Source organism: Ixodes scapularis, unplaced genomic scaffold (assembly GCF_016920785.2).
Source record: "Ixodes scapularis isolate PalLabHiFi unplaced genomic scaffold, ASM1692078v2 PGA_scaffold1__304_contigs__length_218370807, whole genome shotgun sequence".
Taxonomy (NCBI): Eukaryota; Metazoa; Arthropoda; class Arachnida; order Ixodida; family Ixodidae; genus Ixodes; species Ixodes scapularis.
The window spans coordinates 205,115,327-205,139,637 of NW_024609846.1; the positions used below are offsets into that span (position 1 = coordinate 205,115,327).

Consider the following 24,311-nt stretch of genomic DNA (forward strand, 5'->3'; position numbering starts at 1 on the left):
ACTAATACAGCGCCCGATTGTTTTTGTTTTTTTGTCAAATATATAAAAACCTTTCTAAAATTGGTAGGACCAAATATGTGAAGCCGAAAAGCTACCGGCAAGATCGCTTACATCAGCCGAAAGTTCTAACCGCCATTGATGCCCGTATGAATATTTTTAAGCAGTCATTTGTTGTTCAGGCGGCAGAGCTGTAGAATAAACTTCCCGATATTGTCGTTGCACTGGAATCCCTTTCTAAATTTGAGAATGCCATACGCGTATTTTTTTTAACTGTAACAGTGTGCCGCTTCTTGTATCTGTATGTGTGAGTGCAAATTTGTGAGGCGCTGTTCTTAAAGATTAGTCTGAATGTTGATATTTGAAAGCAGTGTGTGAGGTGCATATTGTTGGGGTGCGGTTCTTCAAGAGTGCTCTGAATGTTGACATATGAAAGAATTGTTGTATTTGACTTCCATCTTTGTATCACTCTCTCCGGTCTTGGCCCTTGGGAAGGGTAACACTATTGTGAAATACAAAAAATAAAAAACTAGAAAGAAACACTACTGAGACACTGTCTGCAGACTGTCGTTTTTAATGATGTGTGTGACCGCGGCCTTAAAGCACGTAAACAAAACATCTCTTCGTCAATAGACGTTTGCAAGTACGGCCCTTGGGCGCCGCCATCTTGCTGCTTGTGTGGGCAGATCGTCTGATAGTCAAGCATTGCTGAGGCGTACCCCCGGCCTTTACAATGCTTGACTATCAGACGATTTAGCAACAAGATGGAGGCGCCCAGAGGCTGGGCTTGCAGACGTCTATATCCCCGGAATTATAAAGGGGGGGGGGGGGGGGGGGGCAGGTGCCTTTCCCTCTCCTTCAGTGTGACAGGCGGTGCAGAGGCGATAAAGTAAATGCAAACAGAACAATTCGCACAGCAGACCATAAAATACTTAAACACCACTATGTGATCTTATATTGTTCGCAGGGTTTGGGCGAACCGTAGCTTCTACACTCCCAAAAGAATCTGCTCACACAATGTAAAAGGAAACAGAAAAGTTTTAAAACCTTTTAACAGCAAAGAAGCCATCCTAGAAAATTTAGTGGGCGTCGATGAAAAACTTTCTGATTTCAATTAACACCTACTTGGGAAGAGCTCGGCCCGCTGTTTGTTTCGGCACAGAGCGGTAGTGGGTTATTGTAAATGATTTTAAAAACGTCAGAGAGCGGTAAATGAAGGTAAATATTTTCATAGCAACCTTCGTAAAGACGTTTGGATTAAAAACAAAACCAAAAAACAACAGCATGCGCAGTGCTTTTTGAATTTCTGCCATTTCGATATGTGACGTCGATCTGGCGAGTACAACATTTACAAATAAACCTTGTCGAGTTGCACTCGCATAGTGAGCGAGCATTTGTATTTTTGTTGTTTCCGCACAAATAAATATAAACCATAGAATCATTCTGTACTACTGTGGAACGAGCTAGCGAAATAAGTGTGGGGCAAGGGATGAAGGTCTGTGACTAACCAGCAGAGTATCACCGCACACTAGTCACCGCATAAAAACAATCGAACATACCAACCTGCTTAACCAGTGGCATTTCTAATACATTTTACGTAGCGCTAGAGAAATAAGTCGCCTATCGCTCGCATATCTACGACTTAGACCAAGACTACATCAGACTGATGGTTTAGTTAACGTGTGTCAAATCCTGCGCTTTAACGATCGGTCGCTGTGCTTTGCTTCGGAGCAGAGAAAGACTTGGAGCCACCAAATAGGCTTGAGCTGAGTAACGACACCTCATCCACCTTGTTAGCCAAAATCGTCGAAACCAGTTATGTGAAAATTATCTAAAATCGCAGGACACGCTTTCCCCAACTTTTAAAATATCTTACAAAAGTTCACGGTAGAGAAAAACGATTTCGATCTAGCTTGCTGGCACCGCCTACGTAAAGCTCAAGAAGTAACATTTTTGAGCTGTAACTATCGCCTTCTGTCCCCGCTTTGCACTACGAAAGAAAAGTGCGCCACACACAAGAAAGTCTGGAAAGTGAGTGTTCATACTCTAAGCGTAGCCTGTTTAGTGGCGCTAGAAACACAACAGAACATGTCGTTCAGGAAGAGCTTCAAATATTACTAGGCAGAAAAGAACAAAAAAAAAGTGGCATTCGAGCCTAGATGAAATTTCACGGAGCACGGACAAAGAGGAAAGCAGTCAGGAAAGTAGGGTGGGGAGTTATTTCGAGTCATAGAAGCAAAAGGGTTGCAAGAGTGAAGTTCCGCCGTTAGTGAAATACATGAGCTTGACTGTATTGGCATTTAGGAGTCGGAAATGCAAAACAATTGGCAGCCTTCACCTTCAAAGCCATATAATCCATGCAATGCATTATGGGGAATCGGTGTATCATATTCATTTTAGCGGGGAAACTGAATGGCTGTAAAGATAACATGACGTCAGGTCACGTGGCGCCGATTTCACCCACTAAATTTAGCGGGAAAATTGTATTAGTGTCTTGGTCACAACACGTGAATTTTCCCGCTAAACTTAGCGGGTAACTGAATTGGTGTATACGTCACGCGACAAAATTTTATAGCTGCAGTTAGCTGGGAGACTGATTTGATCTGTAGGTCCCGCGACATCAAATTTCCCGCTAAATTTAGCGGGAAATTTCACGCGTGCCTGCGTCGTTCATTCAGTTAAAGATCAAAGAGAAGAAGGATTTAGTCCGGAGATATTATTGTTAGTCAATCGCTCCCTTTCTGGAACGATTACGCCCAATATGCTTCGAACAACTTTCGCAAATTTGAATAGTGTCGATTTAACATTAATACCACGTGAACGCTGCAGTACGTAGATTTGTCTACATAAGAAAAATTACTCGGGGTAATTGCGCTCTTTAAATCAATTACTGTGCACCCGCGACGCTGGGAACAATAATATTTAAATTTGAAAAATTGTATAGCGCGCGATAGAGTTAGGCTGATTGGGGGCTGAACGCTTGATTGTACTTTTTTTTTTTTTTAAATAGAAGATGATATTGGGAAGACTAAACTCTAATCTATTTTTTTTTCTCGTTTTTTTTTTTGTAGAGAATGGTAACAAAATTGTAGACGATATCTTGTGAGCTCTCCAGTGTGAACGAAGCTGGGAAAAGTAAGAGAGAAAAATAAAAACAATACTGCATGCTGAAAAATTCGTAATGCTGGACGTGACTCCAGCTACCCGACTACATCTGTTTGGCTTGTAGGCCTTTCTGAAAGGCCGCAAATTTAAACTTTAGAATTCAGAAATGTCACTGGGACAATGCCTCCTTTCTAAGTTTCACTATGCCTGTCAACGCAGCTGCACCTACTCGCAAATTCCGCCCCTCTTCCACAAAGCACAAAATCCCAGAGCCGTTTATTGAGAGAGTTTGGCCATACATTGGTTTGAATAGGCGAGCGTCTCGGGGCCAACCACAGCCCGCGAAACAGCCCCTAGCGGTGGTCGTGTGCTCTAAGTTTGTGACACGACTAATTTGAGCAGTTTTAGCGTCGCTAGAGTGAAAAGGTTTAGCTCTCGGTGACTGAAAACTTTGTGCGTGTGAGGTTTTAGTCACGCCAATATTCAAGTGTAGAATAAACGAACGTGCGTTCCAAACCAGGGCCGACTTGCTAGAAACAGCGTTTCAGCCGAGACGGGGAAAGAAAGCACTGCCAAAGCCAGCGCACGAGCCGAGCGGGACTCCGCGTCTCAAGACGCTCGCGCGCCCCACCACTTTTTTTTTTTTTCTTTTTGTTTATTTTGTTTCAGCCAGCCTCAGTTTAGACGCTGTTCTAGCAAGCCGGCCCAGAGCGAACTGTCACCTATATTTCATCTGCACAAACATCAGCAGTGCAGACAAAGGCATGGGCACGAGCGCGTGGCTTTGGAAAGTGCCTCCTATCCACGAGGTCTAGTACAAACAAACGCGTTTTGCTAAGCTAGGCTCGCGCGCCTGCACCTTTGTCTTTACTGCAGACATTTGTGAGGTGGAGTAGAGAGGCCGAGATTGAACGCTTTTATTGCACGCTTTAAATGCCGTTTGCAATATTGTGACGTCGCGGTCTCCTGATTGGTCGACGCTGTGTCACAAATTTAGTTTACGCTCTAAGCGCGGGGGGAATATTCGGCGCTGGCGGCGGCCTTTGCTCCGCCTATTGGCCAAACTCTCCCAATACACGGCTCTGCAAAATCCTACCCCTCAGCGCCCTCCACAGCCACTAGAAAAGAAACGATGTAAAAGTCACCTTCAGCGCGCGAAATTCGAATAGCTGAGACAGCGAATTAATCAGAACGCGTATAACCCCCTATGTCACCATGCTCGATTGTCGTGCTTAGCGGCGCCCCGGTTATCTGCAGTTTATAACGCGAAGCACTATTATAACCCAGCTGCGGCAAGTAGAGCGCAGGCGACTACAGTTGACTACAGTTTCAGTCACTGCATCATTCAACCTTCCAGAAAGTGTAGTAAAAATTTTGGCTACGCCGTGTCCCATCGCACTGTAAAAAGAATGCAGGTTATCGAGTTATCCGCAACGGCACCACATCGGAGGCTACATCACCCGTGTCGCAAACGAACTCTTGGCATACATCTCTTGCTCACGTCATATGGCGAAACCGACAACCAATAGCCATTTACATGGTTTTAGAAACCACCTGGAACGAGCAGAATTCCCGTACACCCTAAACAAACTAAATAATCTGCTCAACAGTCTGCGAAATATTTGCGGCAGGTATGTTACCATGCAACGTGAGGAACTGGCAACCCTTCGAGACACTTCTCAGGTTAGTGGAGCCAGCAGTCTGCGACTCACCTCTGATAATCTGCCCAACCAAGAGCGAGGCACTTCGCCGTGAACTTGTTTATGTCATTTGCACAAGCTACTTCGGGTCACTTCTAATAAACTATGTTTTCAGTGAAACAGAAAAAAAAAAAAATTAAGCGCGAACGAATATTATGCGTAAGCCTCTTTAGCGGTTTTAAAATTAGTTTTCTTTACTTTTCCGCCTCCAGCCCAGAAACAGACTATAGGTTAGTGTTTCTGGGCTGCAGGCACGCATAGACAACATCTAAAGAAAGAAAAAAGTCGTTTTTTTTCCGTACCCCTTTAAAAGCCGTACTGCTGAACTTTCTGCGTCACCTACCGAAAGCCATGCACGAAGAACATAGTGGACATTAGGATTTGCGGTGACAAGCTGTTTCTGTTTCCCCCACTATGGGTAGTGCAAGTGCCACCCACGCTGTTATGTTTTAATTTTCATAGTGAATAGAAGCTTGGCACTGCACGTCCTTACAGCAGCAAAGGAAGCTGAAGTGTCATCGCTCTGTGTTGTGAAAAAATTTCACCAGGTGGCGATACCCAAACCTTTCGACGCGAATAAGACATCACAAGCGTACCTTCCGCGGTAAAATGAGCCGGAAAAATTGGCGCCTGCACAAAGAATGCTCAATCTTTCACCGAATGTGCACTGGGCAGATCAGTTTTACAGTTTAACATTTCAAGGCGCAGTTCTTTTCTGCAATAAAAGGAGAACCAAAAGCTACTTTGCTGGCTGCTCGCTGCGCTTATCGGGAGATGGCGGCACAAGTAAATAACGTCCCTAACTCGGACGTCTGCGAATGCGCCAAATCTTGACTTCGGCAAGTTTTTTTTTTCACATTTCTTTACAGAAATATAGAACTATGCCTTGAAATTTCACACAATAGAACACACCTGCTGAGTGCACTTCGGGTGAATGTTTCAACGTTCTATGAACGCGCGTCAATTTTTCCGGCTCGTTTTACAACGGATATTCCGCAGTACCGTCCTATATATCGTCAGTGTTCAGCTGGCTCTCGTGTTCTGACTGGGTAAATACAAGTTCCAGTCAAACGCTGTCAGAGCGCTTGTGTGCAATATTCTCTCCGCGCTGGCCCTCAGTATGTGACTTTGATCACTCAGAACTGCGAATTTCTGTAAGTGGCTCTGCACCAGCACGACAAAAAAAAATAAAAAAAATAAAAAAGGACCATGCACCTAAACGAACCGCGCATAACCATGAGCTATTAGCGCTCCACTGGTTCACGTCCTCTTCGACGCAAATTCGCTTCTCACGAACATAACGAAATTTCGACGCGTAATTCATCGAAGGACGGTTACTGCTTCGATTGTATATAGGGTGGGTTCTTAGAGGGAACCGTCGCTCTCGGCCGGTAGCCCAGGACACAAGGGAGTGCCTCCGCGTGACTAGCGAGCAGTCCGAGAAGAATTGAGGGTGGCGTGCGCGACGACCCGACTTTCATGGCTGCCGCTCACGGAAGTCGCTTCCATTCCCCGCTCGGCGCAGCAGACGCCGTCCGCTGCCACCGGCGCGGACACATTATTCTCTTCACTTGGCCCGCACGCCGGTCGACACTCGAATTAGAAGGAACTCAATGTCATCGTGACCTTGGGGGCGATCACGTGAAGCAGTGACGTCCCTTGTCGATTCCAATGTCCCGCAAGGGCCTGGTATTGTGGAAACTGGCCGCGAAAACGGACCCGTCTTTTGTGACATCATAGTCGATGGACGCTTTGGGTTTCTTCTTTTTTCTAGCTCTTGAGGAGCAAAAGCATCATGAGCCGTCTTTTGATGAGATATTCAAAAGAAACAGCAGACTGGAAGTTATAGACCACATTCCAATAATTGCCTTCTGAGCGCTACCGTTTTTGCCTACTGGGATGTGGAAGGCGTCCTTTGCACGCGCAGGGGCTCTCTTCTAAGAAATATCAAACAACGTGCATACGTCGACAACCCAGTGACTCAGTACCCTTTGCTAGGATGTATACAATCCTATTCGTCGGGTACGTTAAGGTCTCCATGTCTGGAAGGCAGATATATGGATAGATTCACACGGCTGATTTCGTCGGGTTGTAGCCTGCAGCATCTAGCCAGTGTTTTCTCTATCAAGGGCTATAAGCTCTACCTAATATACGAAATATTAACACCGAGAAAAATAATAAATCCACTTCCGCCTGAAATAGAACGCTGCCCAAGTCTTCTAAGTCACTAGTGCGCTACTAAAATGAAAAAAAAAAAAGATCCTTCTTAGGTTTGGCCATTGATCCCCGGACAACTCCAAAGCCAGACGGAGCGCTCTCGCAACTGAGCAGCATGCAGCGTTGTGTTGCTAAAATAAAGTTTATTTTCTCTCTTTCTTTCTTCTTTCTTTATATCAACTGAGCCAACCAAGAGCTAGCCGTAGCTAGAGCAAGCAAATCAGAGTTAACATTTGACATCAGTTTTGAACGTACTGAATAAAAGGGTGAGTGCCTAATGTTTTTTTGGTAAGATGTAAATGCTTTAGGGGAAATCTCCATAGTGGAGAGGATTTTTTCAATGATAAACTGACTTCCATTTGAAACGTTCTTGCATCTCAGAGGGAAGTATTTCTTTTCATAAATATTCTACACCTTGAGGACTTCCCCTAAATAAGTGGTTCTCAACCATTGATGTTTCGCGGACCCCTTGTGGATCGGCCGAGATGATGGAGGACCCCGGTTATCAACTGAGCCAACCAGGCGCTAGCCGTAGCTAGAGCAAGCAAATCAGAGTTAACATCTGACATAATTTTTGAACGTACTGAATACAAGGGTGAATGCCTAATGTTTTTTTCGGTAAGATGTCAATGCTTTACGGGAAATCCTAATAGTGGAGAGGATTTGCAAAATGATAAACTGACTTTCATCTAAGATGTCTTTGCATCTCAGAGGGAAGTATTTCTTTTTATAAATATTCTCCACCTTGAGGACTTCCCCTAAATCATTGACATCTTACCATAAATGTATACAGCGCTGTCTAGACCTCAAGGTCCAGTCGCCAAGCTGTCTAAAATGCTCTATCTCACACAGGAATTCTTACTCCTGTTTGGCGCAGTACATTTGCATCCATACATTTCCGACAAGTGGGCGAGTCAGCTCTGCACAGATGTGGCAGCCATCTAAGCCCAAGCCCTTCCTACTACAGATTTTTGATTGGCATGCCCTACACGTGGGTTACGACAGCCCTTCAAGATTGTCGAAAGACGCGACTCTTCAAGACCCGTTTGCGTGAATCAGGAATACCAGTAGACTCAATTGTGGGCCCCTAGATTACCAAAACATTCTGTCCCCCCCCCCGTTTGGCGCGGATTTCGTCAGTGGGCGAAGCAGCTGTGCAGCGATGTGACAGGCATCTAATACTATGCTCTTCCTACTGTACTATGGTAATCAGGATTCTTATCCTAAAGTCAAAAGTGTTTTTTATAGGGTTGTGCTGCCTCGCCCAGGAACCTCGCAAGCCTTGTGTTGTTGTGCCACACCCTGTATCGGTGCATTGTGTACATTGACATTAATTCTGAGTGGTGATGTTGATCTTAATTCGGGACCTAAGACAGAGCCTCAGCTCATAGTTTAATGAAATGTTTAGGCTTCTCCAGAATGTAAACGCTATGCACTGTTCGTTCAGAAAAAGAACAGGCACGTCAAAAAAAATCCGTAGGAAAGATTAGAAAAAGAAATCAACAGCAGATGGAGAAAAAAAGAAGAAAGAAGCTTACGCTTGTTAACGAGAGGCTCACAAGCGTTGAAATGGAAACTTTGAAACTAAATGAATGTCAAAAGAAATTACGTGTGGCTCAGTGCACTGCCGATGATGTCCGAAAGGAGAATGCCTTATTGCGTAAACGCATGAATCACATAAAAGACGAATGAAGACGCGATGATTTAATTTTCCACGGAATTGAGGACGTTCCGTCAGAAACGTGGAATCAGTCAGAGGAGAAGGCAAGAGCGGCACTGCTACGGGGAATGAATATGCACATCACGGACGACGACCTTGCATGGGTTCACGTTTTCGGGGAACAAGTGCCGACCAATTATTGTTAAGTTCACTAATTTTTAAACTTAGAGATAGCCCTCTGACGTCGACAACAAAGGCAAAAAGTAGGGGTGTGTCTATTAACGAAGTTGTTTCACCAGCTAGGCGTCTCGCTCCAAAATATAATTGAATTTGCTAAGACACTCAATCCATATATTAACTTCAAACTACATCACAACAAACTTCACCGAGATAACAAAACTAATGTTTACTTGTCTGGAAGCGATAGCGTGCGCGAATTCAGGGCTCGTGCGATAAGTAACACTGATAATTCCCTTGTCGGCTCTGCTGACTCAGCGAGCGCATCCCCTTCGTCATAGCACGCGAGAAATGTCCGAGGTCATTGCTGACCATCTATAAACATGTTAATATTTTTCACTAATTATTTCTTTTATTTATTTATTTATACATACTGGGGCCTCATTAGAGGTCGTTGCACGAGTTGAAAATACAAATTCATGAACAAAACAACACAAAAAATAAGATGCACTTGAATATAATTAACTGAAAACGACATGCATTGAGGGAAAGAAAATTTATTAATCGCGCTAATAAAATCAACACAAGAAAAACTACGTATAAGTTCGTCAATTTAACTTCAGTCATCAATAGCTTGTGGGGAAACGAACTTTTAAAACAATTTATATCACACTGAAAAGGAACAACATCAAAGTGATGAGATTCTCTGGTGCGCGTAGTAATGGACAATGAAATGTATTAAGTTCGCTCGATGCCGCAGTCTCCATTGACAATTCTCTGGAACATCAGAGCACGTGGAGCGAAAGCTCGCGCTGCAGAACCCTGGGATCCTAGGTTCAATACCAAAGCCTGCCCCGTTTCCATCTAGATGAGCACCCTACCGGCGTCCAATCGTGTCACTTCAGCGTGGTGCACGTTAAAGACCCGAGGCTAGCGGTTGTATAGCACTGGCTAAATTTCTCATCCAAAGCAAGCAAACAAGTCGCCCGTTGATGCAGACAGACTAAGTTCAAAGCTGTATAAGCACACACACACACCAATTTTTATTCTTCTGAGGAACATTTTGAGTCGATCAATCTTTCGCATCCATTACAGTAGTTCGAGCCCAGTAAATGACAAAGCGAACGAAGGAGAGAAATTTCCAGTCATACTTATAAAAAATATATCTTATAGCCTTAGCCTAAAGAAATTTGAGTAAATTGACTTAAAAAAAACACATTAAAAAAATTTATAAGACAGATTCATACCCTAAAATGGGCCTAACAAGGGTTCTGTATGCGGTTAATTTCACTTCCCTGGTGGAGCATTTGGAAGTGTGCTGGACATGTACAAACTTCTCAAGGGCGCGGACCAGGTAAAGTCTACATGTCTATCCCGTCTAAGGTCGGGCGTAAAGAAAACACCCAACTACTTTAACTCGCTAACTTTGTTTCAACGTACGTTATCGATGCCATAACTAAAAGCAAGGGGCGTTTTTATTTGTAAATAACCTAAACACAATCTGATTAAAGTTTAAAAAGCGTATTAAAACTCCGCGCTGATTAGGGTTTGTTATTGACTGGTTATTAGCTGATATTGTGGTTTCCCCTGAGACGTGACTTTTGGATACAATACGAGACAACGAAATATTTGATTGTGAATCACTCTTGAGTGCCTACCGTTCCGACAGGCAACTTAGATCTGGTGATCGTGTATTGGTTGCAATAGCTGACTATAATGTTTCTTACTCTATGAATATAATATTGATTATTAAGTTTATCTCCGTTTTATTTCAGGTTTTTCATAAAACAGTTATTCATTGTGTTTGCTATCGTCCGCCAAAATGTGAGGATATCTTTGTAAGGAACTGAATGATGCTATGAGTACGGTCGTAACAAGATTTCCCAACTTCCCAATATTTTTTTGATAATAATTTAATTATCAAAAAAAATTTTTGGGCACGTCAGAACCCATTTTTAGTCGTCTTTTATCGAAGTGTTTTGATATCTTGAGTATGTGTTCCGATTTCAACCTATGGCAGTTGCCGAACCCACAAGAATTACCACCATGTCGGCAAATACCCTTAACCTTGTTCTAAGTTCAACACCTGACATGGTATTTCTAATATCTTATCTACCAGGGCTCAGTGATCACTGCTCGTTGCTTACATCTCGAAACATTCGGATGTTAAATCCAACCAAAGAGACAAAACGTATTCAAGTCTACAGCAAAACTAATTTTGGCGCTATTAACGATGCTCTGAATAAATTCGCTGATAGTTATTTTATTAACTGTTTGAGCGTTCTGTTGAGGACAACTGGAATCTTTTTTGAAAGCCAAGTGATCTTCCATCTGTAAGACTAACCATGATTTAACACATCGCTAAAAGGTTATCCCAGAAGAAAATGAGGTTGTTTTGCCTTGTTAAATTTTCTAACGCCTGTGATCGGTGCGTTTGTTATCCCAATGCCAATGCAATTTACAAAACCGATATTCCAGATGTGAAAAACGGGTATTTTAACCGTACGTTACCTTGCACGTAACGGGTGTGGACAATCAAACAATAATGCCCTTAGCCATTGATAGATACTTTATAAAGAAGAGAGCGTAAGGAAACATTGCGGGTGTGGCAGACTTCAGAAATACCCTTCATTATGCATTGTTGTTGTTGTCTCAGAACATTTCTAAGTGCAGTGTGAAACGTCTGCGAAGCATATGTCTGCAAAATAGTAACGAAAAAAGAAATCACTACTAAATAAATAATTTGCTTAAGACAAGTCGATTATAAACGCAATAAATCTCAGTCACAAACTAATTATAAAAATCGCGTAGTTCTGGGCGAGTGCGCGGCCTATCAAAAATATTAAGAAAAAAACAAAATAAAAACAGGTCGTGGCAGTTTGTTGCCAAAAGAATCACAATAATCAAAGTGAAAGGAAAAGGTTACCTATGACGGGTGATAGTTTGTCTATTTCGGAGTGTCACCAGTACGTAGTTTTCAGAAAAACGCTAGACGTCGCTCGTTAGTGAAAAAAGGACTACTGTGAACGACCAGGGATGTCAAGTTCTGGAAAAAAAATATACCAGACTGTATGGAAGCGCCACCACACATGGCTTATTGCGTTGATGTACAGGTCTGGAAGGATATCACACCAATATCTGTTAATTCAAAATTACACTAACCAAAGGTGGAGTTTCACACTAAACCAGAGCGTTGTGTCTTGAGTTGGCGAATGGTACGGCACGACTTGTTTTCGGCAGCCATATTTGTCGAGAGTGACCACCCCTATGGATAGCTGGAGTAGCGAGTAGTCTGATCGACAGCCACATGAAATCACTATAACCGAATGAATGGACATGATCACTTCTTCATCGCTCGACTAGAGCTTTGAGTGCACTCCTCTTCGTCAGCGGATATTCGTGACAAATAACTTTTATAACTAAAATCGACGCACTCGTGGAAAGTGCTAGCGTTGCAGCAGTCTCGGAACTTTACTTGGTCGAAAGGTCGCCTTGGAGGTTTGTGCGGCGAAGGATCTACACTTTCCTCATTAATTAGGCAAAGCGAATTCGTTCCGGTTCTTGCAACGCAGCGAATCCGGGGAACGACCTCGTTTTACCAAGACGTCGAAATGCAAATGCAATATTTCACGTCACCCTTAGCACCGTACATTTGTCAGCATTATTGCGTCGGCATTTGAAGTCGAGTAATTGTAATTAAATTGACCATCTGTGCTTTGTTAAATAAATAACGGCCAAGGAGAGTTAAGGTGATATTGAGATCATTAACTATAGCATTACTGTTTAGCAATTATATTTATTAACCATAGCCAATGTTTATTATTTAGTGTATTTCCTTTCCAGCTTGAAAGTGAACTTTCTCAACATTATCCTTCCATGCTTTCTTGCTGCGGGATTTATTAAAGTTAAATCGCCGGCTCCACTTATGCACCGATTTTATTTGTTTAGACGTTCTCTTCGTGTTTTTTTTTATTTTTCTTCAGAATGTTTAGTGGAACCTCATCATGACACAACCCCTTCGGTATTGCCCTATGGACGAAGAGTGGGGACATAAATAAAAGAGAGAACTTGAAGCACCTCGACCGTTGACTAAGCCCAAACATATGGCAACAATTTGTACATTTCATCAAATAAACATTCACTTGAATGAATTCCAACTTTACGGCGTCCTCTTCGCAATAAAATTTTCAAATTGGGAGAACCAAGGCAGAGTTTAAAATCGTTAAAAGAGGCGGCAAACTTGAAAGTAACACGGCGATCAATGAGAAGCAGCGTGCAATAGAAAGATATGCGCAAAAAAAAAATATAGGAGGAGACTGTGAAAAGGCAGGGAAAAAAAGAAAGAAGCACCATGAAGGAGAGGCAAGAAACTCTTTTTAACACTTGATGAAAAAAGATTATATGTTCAGCTCACCTGTGTTATATGGAAAAATTTTATCATTTCCTCATTTTGTTTTCTTTATTAAACGAAAAAATGGCGGTTTCGCTGTTCTCTTTATGAAGGCAAGTGACTCGTGCCCTCGGAGCAACTGGTGAGCAACGAACAGAATTAATATCTGAAGCTCTACAACGTTTGTAGAGCTGTTAGTTATTCAATGGGCTCTCATAAAAACGTACTGACTAAATTTGTTTTTCTAGAAGAGAAAGTAGCCAGGTGCGTGTGAGAGAGAAACAAGGATATAAAGAGAGGAGAGATGACGAAGAAGACAGAGAAAGACACAGGTGAGTATACTCAAAAAACCTGATAGCTGGTAAGAGTATTTCGGGTCCAGTTTTTTTTTTTTTTTTTATGCCTGAGGGCTACTATTATGCCCCACTTTTTCCCATAAAAATACCCCGGGAGCACCCCCCCCCCCCACACACACACACACGCACACACGTTTTACTTTTTGCAATGGTTTGTTTCGTTCGTTTAAAAAAAACGCGCAAAAACAATGCAAGAAGAACGGCTTTCGAGTTCGAAGAAACCAGAGAATGAAGGCGAAGAGAAAGGGGGCATAGAGAAGTGTGGACCGCGGTACAGGGTGCGATAATCAGTCTTGCGGGTTTACTCAGCAGTTCACAAACAGAGCAGGGTGAGCGATCTATCTTGCTGCGAGTACCGGATCTTGCTCTTAACGCTTGAAGAGAAACACAAACACCCACAGACAGACACACACATACACGAACACGAACGTGCACGCCCGTACGCACGCACACACACACACACAGACACACACGCACGCACGCACGCACACCCACCCACACACGCACACACGCGTACGCACAAAGCCAAGGTTTTCAAAAAGAGTTTTCGTTTGCGGGCACACTTTTACTTGGAGAAAGTAGGTGACAGAATTGGAAAACCCACGGACTGGCTCCGGTACTCGATGGAAACAGCAAAAATGAGAACCAGGTCGAAAACTCTCCTAAATATATATATATATATATATATATATATATATATATATATTGTCAATGATGCTTCTGAATATAAAAAAAACGAATGGAGTTTGCTGGACACGCGAGAAAAAAACGACATAACTGGTACAGGTTTTGCTCTGTTGTGTAGCAAAAAGTGGATGGTATACTCTATTTTTTACGAATTCCAGTGAACCTTTGGCATTTTTTTCGAATGGAAAGCTATTTATTTTAACAGCTTTCTTTTTAACAATCTAGTAAATCCTCTTCGCAGCTTCCCTATTGAATCTTCCGATCGCAGAAACACCATCTCAGGAGATGCAGTGAGTGGCTGAGCCAGCGGCCATATCGTTACACGAGCTTGAGGTTTCTTTGTTTTTATGTTCTTGTTTTTGCTCGAAAAAAGAAGACGTCATTCCTCCGGAATATCGCGCGTTCGTGCACCGCACGGTAAATTTGGTAGTTACAGCCTCCTTGGAAGATCAATGGTATGAAAGCTTTCACACTGTAGCTACCGAGCGACTTGTGACAAAGGGGGTTGCTTGCTAAAATCAGAGCTTGGGGCCTACAAAGGTTGTGAAAATGAATAATGTCTGTATGTTCTGCATTACGCGACGTGTATGTTGGTAATTTAATGCAGTTCGCACAGTGCATATTTTACTCGATAATACTACGTTTTCTAAACTTTCATACGCCAAATTTGTTTTAATACAAAGGGCGTGCGGGTCGATTCCTCGTCGAACTCTGTTTTTTTTTCCAGAGACTACTTTACAGATCAAAATATTTACAGATATGCTATTGGTGTATTTTTTTGTTTTCCTTGAAAACATGTGGGGAGTTTCTCTCAATAAATGATTTGATGGCCACCCGTGCCCAAAACTACGAAGAGTCGTTTTACTTAAAAAAACAAATTAGGTGATATTAAAGTACCCATGTAAATACGTTGCACTGTGCATATAACAATTGGGTTAAAGGTCATCCAAGGGCAGCATCGAATGCTTTAAAAAGAAAAACGATACTTTGATAAAATTAAACCGCCATAAAACGAAACTACAGAAAGGAGACAAACTGAGCGCTTTATATACCAATGTTATTCGGCGCTTTTCATTTTTTTTTTTTAATGTAAGACTTAGTGCATCTCCTACTACAACGACACACACATTTCGTATCGTCATTTCGCGTTTGTTTCCATTCTTGGCTGCTTGGTACTGGTCTGATGTATTCTATTACTTAGTGGAATCCACGAAACTTCGAACCGTATATATGTCACATTAGCCTAGCGATACTAGGATTAAACAAGTACTATAAAACTTAACGCAACCGAGCTAGAAATTTCTTTGCCTTTACGCTGCACAACTTAGAAAATACAAGGTATGTATATAGTATTTTCTTTTTTTTTTTCTTCGCAACGGTTTAGTATGGTTCACATACTTGTGTCGGTTGTCTTCAGAGCAACCGCAATGACAGAAACGACCGGAGCTCCGATGGAAACGTGTCTCACGATTGTTCCACGAAGCTACTTTTTGCATTGCTTGGCACGTTGTGTACGGCATGCACTTCCTTTTGTGACTGATGTTGCTGTCGTTTCGGTCGCTTTGAATGCAAGCAACGCCACTGTCTCAATCAGGCTTAAAGCGCCGTTCGCACATATGCAACCGAGTAAGACCGAGAGAGACCAGACCGGTTTTTAAGCCTCTTGCGACGTCCTCCGACCAGCTCCGCTGCAGCGCATCCGGTCCTACGACGATGCAAGAGGCTTAAAAACCGGTCTGGTCTCTCTCGGTCTTACTCGGTTGCATATGTGTGAACGGCGCTTAACTGACATAGTTAGCACTAAAATTACACGATCATGAGAAAGTAGCGTCATTGCCTTTCCCTTCTGCTAGCAGGACACACAGGGATACTAAAATACGGACGACCGAAACACCGCAAGATGATTGGCCTTTGTAGATCTGTTGCTATGTCAATCGTCATTTCGGCCTTTTTCAACCTTCCGAAGGGTCGTTTTGAAGCAGTCGCGAAAAGATTGCTATGGAGCGTTCCATCATACTGAAAGCGTTCCTTGGCAATATAAGCATCTTTGACACTGCGTATGCAATCAAATTATCAATCATGCATATATCTACATATATCTTATAATTATATCCTTTATCTCGCGTCATGAGCCACCGAACGGCGGCTCATGACTTGAAAAAGGGCACTGCCCCAGAGAGGGGACTCTGGCACGGGAGCTGTGAGTGCCTCTGCAGACATTTGAGTTTGGGCTCGTGTACGGCCAACACCTCCGAAATTTCAATGCCGTAGTACTGGGTTATCCACGTCACCTAGCCAAGGGCAAAACACTGTCCGATAGTAGATGGGAATTTTTCATTGGCCGGGACTCTTCTCCCTGACTGAACACCAGTAGGACGTTGACACGGTGCTCTAGTATAATATGCGACCCGTTCTATCCTCTAGCAGGTGACGCCAAATATTCAATACTACAGCCTCGATGCGTAGACGGTGTCGGTTTAGCAGCCATTTTGACGACAAAATCACCGAGCTCTACCAACGTACAGCTGTGGACGTCCTGAAAATGTCCACGCGAGCGCGAAGCTTACAAAGGCTGCCGCAATATCTACACAAGGAAGCTCAACTTTTGTCGAGGCTTCAACGGCTCTTCAAAAATTTTTTCGTCACTTCCCGCTTGAACAGCTGTCACTGAGTGCATGGCGATTTCGATGAAGATAGTGGCGTTCCGCGACTGAAGGCAAAATCAAGCGTAGCCGAGCTCACCTGGTCCGCAAGTCGAGAGTTCAGTTTCCGGGCGTTTGATAGTAAGTTCGTTCGATATATGACAATAAGCATTTGTTTTCCCCATTGAGCAAGATTGCTATCGGTGTTAACACAGCAATTGTTCGCCGACCGAGTGAGGAGTGAAGACAAAAGCCGACCAGCCACAGGAATGCCGCTCGTTTATGCAATAGCCTCGATGATAGCTCGGCTTTCTTCTGTTATATTGCACTGGAGGTCTTTGCAGTCACGCGTTCTCTCGGGCATTTCCGTATCGTCCATGATTGTAAGGGACCCAATGTGCACACTCTGCATTGGCATTCCCAGCGCATGCAGCTGCGATGAGCATCGTACGCTTAATGAAAGGCACTGGTTCACGCGGCCGCTCATTCTGACTGCGAGTTGAGGGGTTGAGGGGTGCTCATGTTTTTGCCAATTTCTGATTTAAGCAATTAGACTGTCAATGCGCGTTTGGTGTATTACGAACATCAGAAGTTGTACCTGAAGAGTTTCAGAGTCTGAAACGGTCGTGATACGCACTTCCAAAGCGACGTCGTGTTAATAAGGAAAACAAAATTATCACGTTTAATTAAAGAGATGAATCTCTTAGCTCGAGATCTTGGATGTAACGCGAGCGTACTCGGCGTTATGTTGTTAAGACTCCGCCAACAACCAGCCAATTTTAGTTGTATTGCAAATCACCACTTCTACAAAGCACCAAAGCTATTAATTTGGAAATATTAAAGACGAGGTAGCCCTGACAAGTTAAAAAAAAAAAATGATGTGGAGAGCTCTCAATATCTTATCATCGCTCATCAGTCAACGAGATTGCGACGTTAGCCAATGAGAGTGCAAAAGAACAAATCACGGAGCAAGACGCATGAATATAAAAGCTACGCCGCTCGTGCCTTAAACTGCCCTTGACTGCAACGAGTCTGCGAAGCACAACAGAAACTAAAATGGCTGGCAATAATGTGACTTCCTTCTTACAGAACAGCCTCGTCTACTGCATTTCCATGCCAACACACACAAACACACGCACACACATCAACTGTCGATTCAGAGATTTACGGCTCGCCACGAGTAACGGCACAGAATATATACCCTGCCGAAGTTCACACCACAGGAAACGTTTCAAAGTTCTTTCCTCTTGGAAAACGGCGACGTTATGTGTGGCGCAGCTATAGCCCTAAGCGGTTGTTCGGATGTGGGCGCGCTATCGTGATACATGGAGAGAAAAGGCGCATACATAATGGATGAAAGGGGACGCTAGTGGACCGACCTTGCGTTTCGAAGCTCGGTGCTCATTCTAGCGGCCCGGGATAAAAGAGTACTTTCTCTTTCCCTCTTGTCTTTCGTGTTTCTTTTCGAACACTTCGACGCAACTGCGGCAGGAAAAAAACATCAATACTCCGCAAGAAAAGCAAAAAAATAAAAGTGCTGACCTACATTGCTGCCGGCACGCATCATTATAAAGCGACGTTATTTTTAAGCGTAAAAAATATACTTGGCGTTTGACAAGGGTATAAGCCGTGGATACAGTTTCTTTTTTTATAGTAACTGAGGGCGCGACAAAGCCGTGGTTTATTTTTTCTGCCTTCTGCATTCTTTGTGATTGGTTCCTGGGCATCGGCTGCCATTTCATTGTCTGCGGAGCAATGGTATGACGCCCGGGTCTCGCTGCGCCTTAAAATTCTTAAACTGCCGATTGAGTCTATACCTTACTCGCCTCTCGAGCGCTGCAACGTGCTCCTTATAGCCACATGCTTAAGATACGCCGGGCGTACCTTATTATTTTCAGGCTTCTTGCTGCCTGATCCCTTCTTCCACATTCTCATCGGCTAACAGACTGCCTCCAAAAGTCTCCGCAAGCAACACCGTGCGTGATGAATTATGCGTCACATCTGGCCACTGAGAAAAGCGACATAGTTTCAGTTTCGATTGCCCCGTTCACGAATTACAGTGCTTCTCGGCACTCCGTAAAAATAAAGTCAATGCTCGCTCGCATCGAACCCGTTTATCTTTGTGAGAGCACTCGTTGAAACACGAGAGCTCGTGCTTCAACGAGCCATAGAGGCCTGACTCGGCTTAGCGGAAAGTAGGAATGTGCGGCAGCTCGCTTCCGGTATAGACCTTTTTCGTGTACTCTCGTAGCCAGCCACCAAATAGGCAGGTCCGGTATGGGCGATGGAAAAATAATAAAACCTGTCAACTTGTAAGCAGTAAGAAATAGAGGGGAGCCAAAACGAGAATCTGGGACGGTTACGCTTATATCCTAAATGCCTTCTGTTCGCGTGGCGACGGCAAAACAATGTTTTTGCCCATACTGGAAGTGACGACAATTCAACATGGCGGCGCCCGTGTGGAAAAGGTCTATACCTCTGAGGCGGCTTCATCGGCATTCGCACGAGGGAAAGATTCTGGGCACTTGTCCGCGGCGCGCGCAACGCGCGAAGCAAAACGTCGGACTTTTTTGCGACGCGGGGCTGCGAGGTCAGCTCCGTGGCGGCGAGACGGAGGTTGGGGTGCTCGGTGTCAATTGTAGAGACCGCTAGAATTCGTCCGCGGTGGTGCAAAGAATGGAAACCGCTAAACTGAACTGCAAGCGCGGACGTCCCTTAATTTCCCCCGCACCTCGCCGCAGTGAACGACGAAGCTAAGGCGGCAATTGTGTCCGCCGTCGAAGTCACGCACATCCCTTCGCGGATGTTTGCCCCGCGAGATGACCGCTTTAGTCACGTCCAGTGCGCAGAATGGCCCTCCTGGCTCGCTAATCCTTTAAGACGCCTAGGACATTAAGAAGGCGACGGACCAGCATTACAAGCCCACTATTACTTCTTTCATGTGCCATCGTAGTCCTGCGCTTACCTGAAAACAAATTCTAACACGTTGAAAGCACCCCCCCCCCCCCCGCCAAAAAAAAAAAAAAAACTTTATTTGGCACTGAAAATGTACTGGTAGGGGAGACATACACAATTAGAAATTTAAGCGAAGTCACATATTCAAAATTGCAAACACTCACTGCCTTTGATGGTGTCGGGGTGTCGTGAAGTGAGGTTGGCAAATCCATATTAAAACTGGTGGCAAATGGGTTTAAACGACGCTTTGCGCGGCCGATCGCCTTGATTTCGCAGGAAGTCCTTTGTGCAATTTCAATGAGTGCGGAGCGATGATTCTCGAGACCCCGCAACGTTGTGCGCTTTTGATGCTGTCAGTGAGTACACTCTCAACAAAAGGGTTGTCGTGGGGTACTAACTTTGGGGTCGTCAGAAGCCGTCACACATATCGCTACCCCACCTTCGTTATACTAACAACCCCACGGGTAATCACACGGCAGGCAACCAACAGGTTGCCACAGTGAGCACCCCCAAAAGCAACATGGCGGCTGGCAAGCGACGGTGGAGCAGTACGAGTAAGGCCTAGCGAGCTGGACTGCTTTTTGCTAAAATACGATTCTCAAGTGCGTGCGCCCGTTCGCGGCCTTCCGTGCGCACTGAAGCACTCCAAAACGCGCCTCGAACCACGGGCACCGCACATATTACGAGTAGAGGCGACGATGTGAAAGGAAGGGGGGGGGGGGGGGGGGGGGGGGGGGGAGGCAGGCAGGCATTTGAGGGGGTGTCCGCGACTGCTTTCGCGCGGCCGGCTGCATTTACTTCGCGACCAGAAAACATTCAAGAAAGGAATCGTATAGCGACAAATGGAATGATATCTTTATTGAACAGAGCGTCTCCTTGCTGTGCTTGCCGCAAGTGATCCGGCGGTTTCGGTTGACAGCGGCGAGGAGAAGCATCACCGATTTAAGCGGCGTCGGTTCCGATCGTTCAATGCTCCTGCTCACCTGTTAGCATTCGTTATCCACTTCCAAGTCCCTGGTAATCCTCACCGCGTTTGTGCACGCACTTAGCGCTATTCACCACACGGAACACCCATTCAACTGGCGATGAGACTGATCCCACTGGGACGAGAGGCTGAGAACCGAACCACCGAACCCTTTGGGGCTGCTCCGTAGAGCGATGGAACGCCTCCATGTTTTTCACTCAAATAAGTAGACACATAAACGCGCGACTCCTTGAATTGGGCGCGCCACGCGCCACCTAACGGACAGGGCTCAAACTAGAAAAAAAACGAAGCCAACAGTTTTTGTGTTCGGCGCCTCGCCAGACATTCACGTATGTATACATATTCTACTACACACTTCACACATACGCGACATACAGACACCACAGCATTCTACACAGAAGCGCGTTCAGACACAGCACAAGGTACTGTATGCTACATGAGATACTGACACTCTACATTCCTATACACACGTCTAGTCGACACCGCCACCTTATATACTGCTGTATTTTCTGTGACCAATTAGGATGGTGACCACTGTCATATTTTGCATAAATACGAAAAGACTGTGCAAGGTTTACGCGTATATATTATTTTCCTCTACTGCCCTTGGGAAAGCGCTCGTATCTCTAATGTTATTTATTGCAAAAGTGAACTGCAGGTTATGAATAAATTTGAATAGTCGCTACACGTCACATTTTGATCAGTTTCGTTTTCTCGCTAGCATACACTTTAAGTATACAGAAGCCTGTTTAATTAATTGTATTAATTATCGAAAACAATTTCTGCAATCACAACTTTCTGAACACGCTGATGCATTTTCTTTTTTCTTTTTACATATCCGAATGACTTCAGCGGCGGTTGAGTAAATGTTGAGTACACTGAGCGCGCGCAGGTGATTCTGGCGAAGCCCGTCCGCCGGTCCTCCCCGAAACGTTGTTTCAGTTTTCTTCTTTTCGCTACAATTGTTTTTGCTTAAGCGCGTGTCTTTCAAATATGCGTTCTATGCGCTCGCGCTCGCGCCAAGGGGACAGTGCAGAATTGCCGCTTTTGGGCCCGTGCCTTCACCTGCAACGAACGCGAAATACGTATGCTAAATTATGTAAAGCCTGGTTCAGACAGTGGCGTTTGACTGCGTCTGACTGCGTTGCGGCAGCGAGAAACCAGGGCATCCCTGCTGCTTTCATCGCGTGCCAAGATGATTCCTTGAATTGGATTCCACGCTTCATACGAAGCACAGTCGTGCCGGTGAGTCGCTTTCGGTTCTCGACGCAAAGCTGTCAAACTCATTCAGACGCAAGTGTCTGGACCGGCCTTACCGCACATTCACACTGGAAGCGGATCCGCGTTTGCAAAGTGGTTGCGAACGCGGTTGTATAAATATCCAGTACGATTGCGCGCGCACTCCATGACATCAAGTGTGCGTGCAATTGGACTGGATCTTTATACAACCGCGCTCACAACCGCTTTGCGAATGTGGATCCGCTTCCAGTGTGAATGAGCTGTTGAGCATCAAAGAACGCCGAAAACATCATTCTCTGCGCTGCACCTGCTGTCGTCTCCGGCAATACTTTTTCTAAAAAAAAAAATCTAAAACAAATAGCACGTATATGTTTGCCAATGCCTTATTTTTGGAAATTTACTTGGAATCTTTTATATAGATAAAAGGAACGCGTGCGGGAAGGCCTGAAATCCTAGTCCCTTTCGAAGTACTCCGCCTTGGATGACACACACTTGTTTGAGCTTTTTTTTTTTTATCGAGTATGCTCGATGAAATGTGCCAAATGAGCCAGTGAAGGTGAATCATGTATCCCGAGACAGAGAAATATACACACGAACATGATCGCAGATATCTGTGTAGGTTCGTGCTGTCCGGCCTGAGTCGTGGTGTGCAATGCTTCATACTTCACTGCACTTGCAAGCAAAAAAATTGGGTACGACAGGAGCGCAAGTTCGGCGGAACGGGCGGAACCGAGGAGGCCATTTGAAACTGAACTGCACGCAGAACTGACCGATCACACCTTTATTGAGAGCACGCTCTTTACTGAACCGCACAATAAAAGACGACAAGAGTATCTCGTCCGACGAACATTCAAGTCAACTCACGCCTGTGCGTAGCTTTCTGTGCTTTTCTAGAGATTTGGTTAAATTCCTCGAGCACGACGCCAGCTGCCAGCTGTTGTTTACTGTTGTACATGGTAAAACCCGCGACGGAACCAAAAAGGACAACCGCGATACTTTTTATCTGCCTCGGGTTTTAGTAGGTGCGTACCAATGTTGCCTGTACTTGTTTGTTTTCTGCCAGTTTAGGCGAAATAAGCCACACGCTTGTTTCGAGCGGTTTAAATTTGAGTAAATAATAACCAACGCACAAAGAAAACAAGTTTTAAGTACTTTTTGAGATTTTTGAAGTGACTCTTACTATTAAACGACTGCATGCACTTGAATGTTTAATTTAAGAGTTTATAAAACGTGACTACCCCATGCTTGTCACCTTCCAACAGGGTGCTAACTCTCAATGGCTCGAGCCCAGTGGGTAGTTAGGTAAGCCTGTGGGGTAGTTACAGCCGTCAAAACGCACGATGACAAAGGGGGGTGCTAACTTTTTCTTAGAGTGTAGAGGTGCTGTTTCGTGCCTCTAACCTCGTGATTGTCTATTAAATGAGCAAATGGTTGGGCAGATTTTGATGCATTCTTATTTTCCTCTCAAGCAGGTTTGTTGCTTTGAGATTTACCTGAAAAATGGTCCTGCGACTGAGCTTAGGCGCCATCTCGAAGCGTCGGGGTGAACCACCTCGCATCCCGTATATGACATGACATTGTGGCCCACTATATGACTCTCTCGTTAATATTCAATTGAATTCGATTGTATAGCGCAGCTCTTAGGCGCCCGCGCCCGCATATGGCGGCGTCGGCGTCGGCGTCAACGTTGTCCTAACCGCTATTTCCGGGAGAGGGCGCCTAAGAATCACATAATGCAACACTGCGAGCCTTGCATTATGGGGCCTCCACCGTGCCCTCCCTCGTCCTCTCTGGCTTACCCACAAACAATAAAACAGATAACAAAAACATGAAATGACGTGCCACGTCACTGCCGCAATTCGGAACTAGCGCGGGCCATAAATCAGCAACGGCTGTCGTCTACCCAGTCAAGCGACTTCGAAACTAGCAGTACGCAGAGAGCTGGTCGAAAATTGAGTCCGCCGAAACCAGTGGCCGGGATGGTCTACATTCCTTCGCCGGCGCTCGCAGTGTGCGGACGGTAGGATGGCAGGCTCCGATGGAGCAGTGATAACGGCCCCCGCTAGCCGCGGTTTTTCTGCAAGCAATGACTATAAGATGATTCTGCTCCCTCTGCCTTCTGAAGCAGTCACACTCAACTCTTTATTTACTGCATTGCGACGTTACCGGCAGGCCGTATCGGATTGACGATTTCCGAGGAG

At 44.6% G+C, this 24,311-nt stretch overlaps 1 protein-coding gene across 1 annotated transcript in view; it reads right to left on the bottom strand.

Annotated features, from left to right (window-relative positions):
• Positions 1 to 23,639, bottom strand: part of LOC120841094 (small conductance calcium-activated potassium channel protein) — a 197,931-nt gene extending 174,292 nt beyond the window's left edge. Inside the window, exon 1 of the mRNA XM_042290452.1 lies at positions 23,604 to 23,639. Within this exon, the coding sequence (XP_042146386.1) occupies positions 23,604 to 23,639 (36 nt within the window). The remainder of the gene's footprint in view (positions 1 to 23,603) is intronic.
• Positions 23,640 to 24,311: the final 672 nt, after the last annotated feature.